The sequence below is a fragment of the Microcaecilia unicolor genome, chromosome 11 (assembly GCF_901765095.1).
Source record: "Microcaecilia unicolor chromosome 11, aMicUni1.1, whole genome shotgun sequence".
NCBI classification, from domain to species: domain Eukaryota; kingdom Metazoa; phylum Chordata; class Amphibia; order Gymnophiona; family Siphonopidae; genus Microcaecilia; species Microcaecilia unicolor.
In genome coordinates this window covers 15,849,730-15,862,433 of record NC_044041.1, presented here as the reverse complement: position 1 = coordinate 15,862,433, position 12,704 = coordinate 15,849,730, and the positions used below count along the sequence as shown (strand labels likewise).

Below are 12,704 nucleotides of genomic sequence, written 5' to 3'. Positions count from 1 at the left end.
TATAAATCATTTCTATAGCGCTACCCGTCGTACGCAGTGCTTCACAATTGAACATGAAGAAAAGACAGTCCTCTCTGCTCAAAAGCTTACAATCTAAATCAAGACAGACAGCTAGGACACAATTGGTCACCAGTTCACCACTAATTTATAGGTACTCCAAACTCCCACCCCTCTCTCTTTCTGTGGGCAATAGGTAAAAGCCGGATCCAATTTCAGAATAATGCCACTTCCAAAATAAGCTTGTTCTCCGGCAGAACTTCCGCCCCTCACAGACAGTAGTATCCCGGCTGCTGCCGAGTCCGTTCTGCGCAGGCACTTGACCAGACAGCCTTAGCGCGGTGGGGTCCTCAAAGCTGCAGGCCAAGCCCACCACGGGGGAAGTCGGGCTGAGGCGGCCTGGTGTAGCCTAGTTTCCCAGGAGTAGTTCCTGCTCTCCGACCGGGAAAACCTGTAGACAGGGCTGATTGTGCCGCAGGGAGTCGCGCGTCTTTTCGGTGGCCTACAGAAGAAGGGCTGCTGCTGAGTCCGTTCTGCGCAGGCACTTGCCAAGACAGCCTTGGCGCGGCGGGGTCCTCAGCGCTGCAGGCGACGTAGGAACAGGGAAACTCGGGCTGGGGGGTCTGGGTCTCTGGCTGTGGCCTGGTCTCTCAGGAGCCTGTGAGTTGAGCCGGTAGCGGTTCCTGCTCTCCGATCGGGAAAACCTACACACAAGGCTGATTGTGCTACAGAGAGTCGCACTTCGCTTCAGCCCACGAAATGGGCGGCCTAGAGAAGAAAAAGGTAAGCGGCCATTCCGCGCAGGCACTTGACCAGACAGCCTTAGCGTGGTGGGGTCCTCAGAGCTGCAGGACACGTGGGAACAGGGAGACTCGGGCTGCCTTGGGGTCTAGCCTGGTATCTCAGGAGCCTTTGGTAGCGGTTCCTGCTCGCTGACCGGGAAAACCCACACACACAGGGCTGATTGTTCCGCACAGAGTTGCACGTCGAAATGGGCGGCCTGGAGAAGAAGAAGGTAAGTGAGAGGGAGGCCTATCTTGTTTGCCTGACCCCGGAGAAAGCGAAGATAGGTAGTCAAAGGGAGGTGTTAACTGCCCTGCCGAAATCCTGGGGGTAATGACTCGTCCTCTAGAAGCCCGGTAGCCTTTTTTGGGGCGGTACAAGTGGGGTAATGTGTATCACTACATAGTAAGCACAGATTATCTCATCTGTCACACGTGCAAGACATAAACAGATCCTGCCGAAATGCAGATAAGTGACCACAGACTAGATAATCCGCAAACCAAGTAACTGCAGACAGAGCAACATAATAGTAAAAGACAACAGATTTTGGGTGGGCCTAGGCAAGAAGTGGGTGGGCATCAAGTGTTCTCCCCTTCACCCACCACCAAAATAAAATCTCAGTTGGTGGGAAAACACTTCTTTCCACCTTAGTAGTCTGCAGCAGGCATGCGCTGAAACCTGAGCATGCACAGGTGCCAGTATCGTGGAGAATAGCGTTTTCATTACCATCAGGGGGAAGTCTTCAGCTGGCGGAGCTTGGGATCCCCACCAGCTACCGCTAAACGTGTGCTACTGTTGGGTGGGCCTGAGCCTTAATTGGCCACTGCTGCAGATAAAGACCTGAACAGTCTGTCCAGTGTGCCCAGCACTCGCGCTCATTATGAATTCATGATTGATTAAAAATCAACAGTGAACGTGGTATACTTGACCGTAGGTCTGAATGGTGGAGTAACTTGGTGGTTGGTGCAGCAGACTTTGGTCTTGGGGAGCTGGGTTCAGTTCCCTCTGCAGCTGCTTCTGACTCAGGGCAAGTCACTTAACGCTCCGTTGATCCAGGTACACGTACAAATAAGTACCTGTAATAGTTTGTAAACTGCTTTGAAAGTAGTTGTATATCAAGTCCCATTTCCCTTTCCTTTTCTTTGGACTTTCTAATATTTTGCAGTGTGCAAAATATTAAAATATATCAGAGAAGCTTAGTTCTGAAAGACTGAGAAAGTAAATGAACTTTCCACAAAAGTGGTATAGGCCTGGTTAGGGAAAGAAGACGACTGCTATAGAAACAAAATATATTGTATCTTGTCACTAGGCAGTGAGTGAGTAGGAACAACATGGAACATCACCAGAACCTAAGAAATGACCTAGTTTTTCTTTTCTGTGTATCTTACAGGTTATTTCTAATTTTTTTTTTACTTGAACAACTTAGGAGGCAATTTTAGAAACATAGAATCATGACGGCAGATAAGGTCCAAATGGCCCATCGTCTGTCTTTCTCAATAATTGCTAGCTCCTCCTTTTCCAAAGGGATCCCACATGCCTGTCCCACCTTTTCTTAGAAGACCTACCTTCACACATTTAAACGGGCATACAAGCATAAGGAGCCATTTTAGAACATGTTTAACCTTACACTAGACCACAGCACACACAGATTTAAATGGGTCATGTTTTGGCATTGTTTAGATAGACCTTAAATATTATATGCTCCGCAGGTATTTTGCAGTGGCAGACTGAGTATACTTCAAAAATGTCTTGTTGGCATTCCTACCTGCTTCAAGCAATATGGGAAGGATGGGCTAACTTCTGGGCTTGGGAGGAGAGTTCAGGGGAAAATTGTGTTTGCCACTTAGCATCTAAAAATGCTTAAAACTTTGATTTTGAGAGATGGGCTCCTTAATTGACTTGTGTTATATGTGTGGCTTTAGAAGTTCAACACTTACATGTGTAGTTTGAAAAACTGCAGCTTACGCTTACATAGCCCTGAGTGATGTTACTCTTTTTTTTTTTTTTTTGATGTTCAAACTTTGAACATCCCAACTTGAATGTCAGTGTGCAGATCTAGACAGCTGATTAAAAATTGGGATTCTGCCAGGTACTTGTGACCTGGATTGGCTACTGTTGGAAGCAGAATCCTGGGCTAGATGGACCATTGGTCTGACCCAGTATGGCTATTCAAATTGGCTTCACATGTTAGTAGAGCCTGAGGTGACCTGAATAATCTCCTGAGGTTTTTTCTAGTTTTGTGGTCCTCTGATTTTGAGGGTGGGAGTGTGTGCAGGTTGACAGCGCTGCACAGTTTAGGAGAGGGTCGGTAATGTGTTTTGGTCAGGGAAAGCAGCTGTAGTAGTAGTAGATACTTTGCATTCTCGCTGTGAGTTATCCAAAGAGCTGCCATGAATTTTCAGAAAGTATTATGGGGTTTGTGCTTTTGCTGACAGCATAATTGCATAATTGTAACATGTTACAGAAGATGCTTAATAAAAAAATATTTTTAATTGCAGTTAATCGCTTGATTAGAAGTTGCAGTTTGTTAATTACAAAAGCTATCCTAACTTTAACCACATAGCGGGCTGACTGTAATTGGGGGGGGGGGGCTATGTTTTGCTGATTCCACTGCCCCCCCCCCCTTCCTGAAGCCCCCTGTAGGTCCTTGCAGGCCTAACTTTGAAGTCTAGGGTAGCATGGGCAAGAGTGATCCCATTGCTCTGATCCATGCTGCCTCCAGGTTCAAAATGGCAGCTGCGCCCTTTAGCAGTACTCTTAGGTTGGGAGTGGGGATCTTTGGAATGTGGGGTTCTTGAGGAGGAACTTTAGGACGGGGATGGATGCTCAAGTCAGATCACAGCGTGGATAGAAATAGTTACGTGTATATCTATAGCCATTTTCTTTCACCACACACACAATATATATATTTAGCATAATATTTGATTGTCTTTTTAAAGGATTGCTTTGGGAGGAGTGGTATTGAGGTGATCATGGTTCTTGAGTTTAATTATCCAAATCTTTGCGGGAAGGGCAAGGGGACTGAAATTGAGAAGTGCAAGGCTTGAGGGCTCATGTAGGGGGTGCCTCATGCTCTTGTTCCAGCCCTGCTTTGCCCGAGGCCTAATATTACAATCTGACTCAGGAATTGAACTTGAATCTTTTTCGTGTTGGTATTTAGTACTGTCACTGAGTCGCCACACTGGCCTTTCATTGTTGTATTAAGGATCACATAAACCTTCCCTAGAATGTTACTCCATTTGGCCCGAGTAGCAGCTCTAAACTAGGTTTTACGTGATTTGGAGTCTCGTATGCGAAGTAGAGGAGCAGCCTAGTGGTTAGAGCACTGGGCTGGTGACCAGAGAAGCCCCATTCAATTCCCACTGCTTCTTGTGATGTTGGGCAAGTCACTTAATCTGCCAATGCCTCAAGTACAAAGTTAGATTATAAACCCTTTGAGGACAGGAAAATACCTACAGTACCTGAATGTAAATCACATTGAGCTACTGTTAATATGTGTTGTAGCTTGAGGCCTATCCACTGGCAAGGTGGTGGGCCAAGTTACAGGACTTTGGCCAGCTGAGAAGCCCTGACTAGGCCTGATAACCCACTAATGGCCTTATAGTTGAGAACCTGCAAAAGCAGGACTGCATGATGAGTCTTGACAAAACCTGGTACAACCTTCTAAATGAAAGTAGCACCTATGATGAAGGAATAATGGAAAAGAATGGATAAAATTTGGTCTTTAAAATGGAGTTTATGTAAGATGGCACTCAGATCATAAGATGATATGAAAGATGATATGAAACTTGTATTAAGAGAGAGAGAAAAACAAGTTGTTGACAAAAACGGAAATGTCACAATCATTTGCAATAGCTAAAACAGATATTTTTGTAACAAGAAAAACAAGTTGTTGACAATAACGGAAATTGCAAAATCACTTGCAATAGCTAAAACGGAAAGGAGAGGTGGGTACAAATGGGCACCTGCCGGAAAGGAAAGTATGATTCAGAGGTTGGGCAATAATAAGAAAAAAAAAAGGGTCTTGCCATTGACTTGCATGGAGACCTGCGCCTATAAAAGGGATGAGATTTTGGCAGATCATTGGAACATTCCCCAACTATTCTCGGAGGGCATAGCTCTGTGCAGTTGAACCTAGAATCTGTCTGATGAATGTACCAAATTGAAGACTTTATTTTGGTAAGAATAAACAAAATCTTATTTCTGGAAGGTATCTTTGTCTTTATTTCTATTTATTCTATTTACTCTTTACCTATCATTTGTTCTACCAAATAATCCACACACAAGTGTCACACTACCTGAACTAATTAGGGTTGGTTTTTAATAGAATATATGTGGGAAAATAAAAGGGTAAAGATTCACTTAGATCCTAATAGACAGAAAGCTGTGGTAATGGGGATTAGATTTGAACTGCGCCTTCTGATGCCTCCCCAGCGCCAATACCCATGGGAAGGGATGGTACCGGAATTCAGGGAGGCGTTCAAACAGATTGTGGAGGCACAAACCCTCTCTACATCTCCGTGGGAAAAGGTCTCCCCGGGACGTAGGAGAGGGGAGCATTAAAAACACTACTAATAAGAAAAGCGGGAGCTCAGTTACTTGTTGGAATTTTTATTTTTTTATTGGCCACACACTTAAGCTCATCAAACACTCTCTGGTTTTTGTTTTGTGTTTTTCTGTTTTGTTTAGGACCGAATTTGGGGAAGGGGAGTAGTTTTCATATGTTAGGTTTGAACGAAGCACTACTAATTCTATTTAATGTTTGTGGCATTGTTTTCGATTTGGTACGGGTGTATGTTATCTATGTTGATTAAAACAAGAAAAATGATTTAAACTATAAAAGGTGTGAGCTAAATTGCAAAGTACATACTGTACATACCCTCTTTGCACCTAGGAATCAGTCTCAGATCTCTTGATTTACATCTTGTACAATTTTCTCACTGTCCTGGCCCTGAGACTGAGGGTCTCCTACCCAGAACATTGACTGTCTCTGTGGTTGAAGGTAGAAGGGGTCTCTGGTTATTGATTTATCTTCTGTGATCTGTGTGAGGTAGGGTTCTGTGCTGATAGATTTCTAATGAGGGCTTTTACTTTTTGCTTGCTTTCCTGGTTCTGTTTCATTCTGCTCAAGTACGAGAGAGGTTCTGCCACCAATTACATCACAAGAAACAAGGCACGGAAGAAGTTGCAGCTAAGCCTTGCGGACTTCAGGTAAGGGTTGAATACTCTGTGCCTTTTCATAAGTCTGATATGAGCACCAAGGACTGATGTGGCTAAATATTTATTTTATGTGATTTCTGTCCCACCAAACAACATTTTTAGCAGGTTACAATATTCCGTAAGTATATATCACCATAAAACATAAGACACACTTCATAAATAACTACTTTTTGTCATTTATTTATCAAGTCTGACAAGTTGACTAAAAAATTGAAAAAATAATCGTGAAAGGCTGCTTCAAAAGGAAAATTCTTCTTAACCCCCTGTGAAAGCCATCAAACCTCAAATCTGAGTCAGGAGGTAAGAGGTTACTTATGGAGCAGTAAATGAACAGTGTCAGGAGTCATCAGAGTTAGTACATTTTTACTGACCCTGACTGCACCCAAAATTGCTTCCAGTTCCAACTCCAGCTTCAAAATATAAAATTTCATTACTTAGCTTCCCACTATTCCAGAACCTGTATGTCCATCAACCAGCAGGTGGAGATAGAGAACTGAAAACTGAACTGAGACATATATCTCTGTTGGCATCCTGTCCAGCTCCTCTATCTCCAGCAGATGGAATGGACACATCTTTCAGCTTATGGTTCTGAGTTCTTTGCTCCTGGCCCAGTTGGTCAACTTGTCCCCACTTGAGCTTTGCGGCTGACTTGAGTCTGCAGAGTCATATCTGGAGATCTTCCGATCCTTGTCTTAGGCGCCCTGTGAATTTACTTCTTCCCTCTCTTCATCTCTCACCTGTTTCCTGTGGAGCTGTCCTTTTCCAGCACAATGACCTTAAAAGCGTGGGACAGAGTATCAATCCTGATTCTTTCTCATCTGTGGTAAGATTTGTGGAGATTGTGAGTGTGGAGGCAGCAGCTGACAGTGCTAAACTTTGACTCTGAACTGCTTGGAATGCTGCTGGTTCTACTTGGTGTAGGGGAGGGATCCTGACTCACCGCTTGGGGCACGTTGTGCTACGATTGTGACAGTCAAGGTGAATGGTGACTCCTGCAGAGGCAGTTAAGTGGTGTTCCTGCTGTGGGACCTGCCTGCCGGCTTCAAGGCATTGCAGTGCGTCAAGACAGGAATCCCGCAGGATGCGGAGGAAAAGGTTTGCGGCAGCACATCTTCAGATTCGGCACACCGTCTGAATATGCAAGGGTCTGCAGTTTGAAGCAGGAGAGTGAGAACGGGCGCAGTTTTGTTGGGGCCGAGTGGCAGCCTCTGGCTGATCATATGCGGATCACGGCCGCCATTTTTACAACCTCTGCATCGGGATCTTTGTTTTCTCTGTTTGTATTTCTCTTACACCAGGTCTATTTACTGAAGCAGGGACAGTCGGCGTTGCTGCAAGGGTGCTTCAATTTCTCACCCCGCTTCCCCTCCAGCTCCTAAGAGATCTTTGTTAGACTTCCAGAAGTAGGGCAGATAAGACTTCATCTCTGCTTCTCCCTCTTTGTCTGATGTGGCCTTGGTCCATTCAGAGCAGCCATCATTGAAGGAGCCGTTACAGGCCTCATTGGATACCTAGAAATCACAAATGAGTTTCACAAATCAGACGGACTGTTTGTGCTGTTTGGTAAGCAGAGGCTCGGCCTCGTGACTTCCAAGCCCACAATTGCTAGATGGCTGAAGGAGACTATCATGTCAGCTTATTTGCTTGCAGGGAAGCAGGCTCCTTAGGCCTTGAAGGCTCTTTCTGTAAGGTGTCTTCTGTCTCGCTGCACCCTACGCCTGGAATAAACTTCCTGAGCCCCTACGTCTTGCCCCATCCTTGACCATCTTTAAATCTAGATTGCAAGCCCACCTCTTCAACATTGCTTTTGACTTGTAACCACTTATACCTCTCGCTTCTACCTACCCTCCTCTCCTCTTTCCTCTACACATTAATTGATTTGCTTGCTTTATTATTATTGTCTATTAGATTGTAAGCTCTTTGAGCAGGGACTGTCTTTCTTCTATGTTTGTGCAGCCCTGCGTATGCTTTGTAGCGCTATATAAATGCTAAATAGTAGTAGTAGTAGGTGTGCAGCAGCATCCTGGGCAGAGACTACCTTACTGTGTCTGGATATTTTCAAGGCAGCAATGTGGTAGATGCTGCAAACCTTTGCCAAGCAATACAAGGTGGATGTTGTGGCATGCTTGGAAGCCAATTTTGGGGCTTTGGTTTTCAAAGTGACAGCGCCAGGATCCCATCCACTCCAGGGATTACTCTTGAACATCCTATAGATGTTCTGGAATAGTGGGAAGCTACATAATGGAAGGAGAAATTAGGTCTTAGCTGAAAAATATTTATTTCGATTAGTCCTTCTCACTATTCCAGAGGTGTGCCCGAGGTTTCTGAGATGTTTAGTTGGCGTGAAGTAATGGGTCAAATGACGACACTCACCTTGCATGGTTCTTCCTGCGTATCTCTTATTCTCTACACATTTTCCAGAGATGAGAGAGGTCTGCATATGTTTGCTTGTCTGGTTATTGCTAGGTTAGCAAGTTGTTTAAGGTGGTTGCATTTGTTCTGAGTTTCTACTTACTACTACGTAAATATTGAGGAGCTGGACTGGATGCCAAGAGAGATATGTCCCAACTCAGTTTTCAGTCCTTTGTGTACACCTAGTGGTTGATGGACACAATTATCCACAGGGTCTGGAATAGTGGGAAGGACTGATGGAAAGAAAATTATCAGGTAAGACCTAATTTCTCCTTAACAGTATATTGCATATTTTCAATTGACAGCATTTTTTTGTTTTGTTCAGACTTAAATATATTTTGTGGTCTTAGTCCTAATTTTGTACATAAATATTCTCTTTCTGTAATTAAATTTCTTTTAGATTTACTGTACATAGTAGAAGTCGGACAGAGAGAACTTGAAGAAAGTTTAGTGTACCAACTCCATAGCCCTGCTTCTAGTAGAGCTTAAAGGGGGACCGTAGTTTTAATGTTTTGTGCAATGCTTATTTTCCTTTGGTGTGGACTCAGCAGTCCAGAGCTTGTTCTTGGCAGCCATGATTTTCCTTTTGATCACTCTAAGCAGTGTTTGTCCCAGCCAGGTGAAGGACCATTGCGCCATCCAGAGCTCCTTGTGGCCTTGATACGTAAAAAAACAAAAAAGCACACAACTGCTTACAAAACAGTATATAAAAGAAACAACAAAGCAGTGGAATCAAATGCATTTATTGGAACAATACCCGACGTGGCCACGTTTTGCCCTCAGGCTGCGTCAGGGGTACAAACTATCAAAAGTGTATATAAATATATCATATACACTAATAGTTCCATTTATCTGCTACTTCCAAATGAACTGATAAGTATGAACGTTAATACTTATCAGTTCAGTTGGAAGTAGCAGATAAGTGGAACTAGATTTTTGGAATAACGGTTCTCATCTCACTATTAGTGTATATGATATATTTATGTACACTTTTGATAGTTTGTACCCCTGATGCAGCTTGATACATAAAAGGCCTTCCAAAGGGTGCCTCTTCCTCTAAAAGTGCCTGATCCCTGTGAGTGGTATATGGTACCTTGATCCCAGTCTGTCTTGCTGGTGGAATTAGGGTGGCTGCCGGTGTTTCTAGCGGTTGCGCTTGGTTGAACAGGCTGCTGTGGGCTGTTCCCTTTTTCTTTTAATGTTAAGCTTAAGAATTTAAATGTGAGCTTTGCACAGAGTCCCGTCATCCTTGGGCTGTCGAGGTTGTACAAGTTCCACTCTGACTACAGTTTGCTTTTTTTTTTTTCTCTCCAGGCGCCTGTGCATTTTAAAGGGGATTTATCCCCATGAACCAAAACACAAGAAGAAGGTGAACAAAGGTTCCACCGCACCCCGCACTTTTTACCTGCTCAAGGACATCAGGTTTTTGCTCCATGAACCCATCATCAACAAATTTCGCGAGTACAAGGTAGGAATACAAAGGTCTGCTCCTCCCTTCCGCCCACTCGCTGCTCTTCCTCCGTTTTATCCGCTTGCTTCACTTTCTCCTTTCACCTGTCTTTTTCATCGCATCCCCTGCAGCTCGATGCTCCTTGCCCAAAAGCTGACCTTTGGGTTTGTTCTTCTTAGAACTCCTCAGAACATGAACATTTCTGCTGAATTTCTTCTTTGTATCTTAGTCTTACACTGTAATTCCTGTTCCCCGCACTGACCTGGCATGCAGTGCTAGCGAGTCCTGAGTACTGTATTGTGTAGAGTATTATTCTGTTAGTTGCATTTTTGAAATGCTGTGTGAGGCTGCCATCTTTTGGCACAGACTGCTTTTTACCAAGGAGGTGAAGTAGCTTGTAAACAATGCTTGGTTACTTTAGCCCCTGACACAGCCCTTGAGTGGACGAGACACAGCCAGTGTCGCGCTTTTGTATAGACCTCATATGAATGAAGTATTTCTCAAAGGACCTTTTCCTGTGTGATCTACTCCTTTCATTCACTGTGCTGATCCAAAGGCTAGAAGGGGGTAGTAGACGAGGCTTAGAGACTAAGGCTCATAGGAACATAAGAGTAGCCATACTAGGTCAGACCAATGGTCCATCTAGCCCAGTATCCTGTTGTCACAAGTACCTGGCAGAAACCCAAATCGTGGCAACATTCCATGTAGAACCCCAAAGAATAGCAAGATTCTGGAATCCTAAAGAGTGACAAGATTCCATTTAGAATCTCAAAGAGTAGCAACATTCCATGTAGAACCCCAAAGAATAGCAAGATTCTGGAATCCTAAAGAGTGACAAGATTCCATGCAGCATCTCAGAGTAGCAACATTCCATGTAGTACCCCAAAGATTAGCAAGATTCTGGAATCCTAAAGAGTGACAAGATTCCATGCAGCATCTCTGAGTAGCAACATTCCATACTACAAATCCCACACTGACCAGGTGATCTCAGATTTTTAGCAACACATAACCAAATAGTGACATGGAAAATCCAGAGAGAGAGCTGCAGCACTATCCAGGTCAGAGTTGGGACGGAGCTGGAAATTTCCTGGGCAACAGCAAAAAGGCTGTCCTTAGTTAAACGGGTAGCTGTCTAAATACCACTGTTGAATATTGGTGATACCCGGGTAACTCCTGTAGGCCACCAAGCACCGGATATTTGGGCACAATTCAGCTGATGGCGGCCAGCGTCTAAAATTAAAAAAACTGCTTGTCATAGGCTGAATATTACCTCCTAAAACGTAGATTGTGAGCTCTCTAGGGACAGAGAAAGTACCTGCATATAATGAGTACAGTGCTGCGTACATCTAGTAGCACTATAGAAATGATTAGTAGTAGTAAAACTTCATAACTACCTGAAGGACCCATTGGCTCGTAGCACAGGATGGGGTTTATAGTAAATTCTGGTCGAGCTGGAACTTTGGTGCTAAGAATGTGAAGAAAAGAATCTGTGTAGGTTTTTTTTCTGTTGGGTCGATTTGGACCTTACTGAGGCTGTGACTTTATCTTTTCCTCCAGGTGTTTGTCCGAAAGCTGCGGAAAGCTTTTGGAAAAGGCGAATGGAATGCCGTGGAGAGGATCAAAGAGAACAAACCTGGCTACAAACTTGACCATATCGTCAAAGAGAGGTGCGGGGAAGGGAAAGGGGCATCCTGAGGGTATCCAGTGAGGAGAGGTCTAGGATGTCCTTTGTACAAAGACTTCTTGTCAGCGAATGTGAGAGATGTCCAAGTGACATCGCCTCTTACCCGCGTTACCTCTTTAATGAGTTGTTTTCGTCTTGTGGGTTCTGAGCTCAAAACAGGTTCTCCATCACTATAATCAGAGTGCCCGGGAGATGGTGAATTAACGGCCTTCTCTGAGCTGTGTGGTGAATGCAGGGTTAACATACAGCTGTCAATCTGTACCAGCCCCCGTGAATCCTCCATTACCTGTGAGCACAGGAGAATTAAGAGTGCGATGGAAGGTTTCCATTAACATTATTTTCCTTAGCATCCCTCCGGACCGGTCCAGGATTGGACTGATGGGTTGTGCTTGCCTACCAGCAGGTGGAGACTGGGCTGGTCCGGCGGGATTAAAGGAAAGCAAATTAGCAGGTAAGGTCTAATTTCTCCTTCTAGCTTAGTGTGCTATTGCTAATTTATTTATTTATTTGCTGCATTTGTATCCCACATTTTCCCACCTCTTTGCAGGCTCAATGTGGCTTACATTATGCCGCAATGGTGATCGCCATTATCGGAATGAGAAATACAGAATATTATTGCGTTTAAGGTACAGAAAATGTAGTAGAAATTAGAAATGAATAGATGTACAATCCATTTCAGATATTTGAGAACAAGGATAAAGTATAACAATCAATAATATCGATGAGATTAAAGTAAACAAAAAGAGTTCAATGTTATCTTGCTTTAGTAAAGTTGTGACGATAGTTCATTGAGACGGGTCCAAATGATAAGTCTCTTTGAACAGGTTAGTCTTTAATAGTTTCCGGAAGGCTACCAAATCGTGCGTTGCTTTTATGGAACTTGGGTAATGCATTCCAAAGTTGCGTGCAGATATAGGAGAAGCTAGATGCATAATGAAGTAGGCCATCCAGGTGCCAGATGTGTGCATTCATTCTGAACGTGAAAGCAATCCTAAGTGGAGCAGGTTCTCTGCATACTCACTTGTGCTCTGTGGCCCTGCTTGGTGAAGAGGCCGTGGATTTTCTGGTAAACGGCAGAAAGCAGACCCATGGTCACAGTAGTGGTGACTCATTTAATCTTTCCTTCAAGTGATGGGCATTTGAAGTATCTAACCCTTG

At 44.0% G+C, this 12,704-nt stretch overlaps 1 protein-coding gene across 1 annotated transcript in view; it reads left to right on the top strand.

Moving 5' to 3' along the window:
- Window positions 1-12,704, top strand: part of PES1 (pescadillo ribosomal biogenesis factor 1) — an 89,714-nt gene that overhangs the window by 39,733 nt on the left and 37,277 nt on the right. Inside the window, 3 exon segments of the mRNA XM_030220341.1 lie at window positions 5,912-5,991; window positions 9,727-9,880; window positions 11,420-11,529. Coding sequence (XP_030076201.1) covers window positions 5,912-5,991; window positions 9,727-9,880; window positions 11,420-11,529 — 344 coding nt within the window.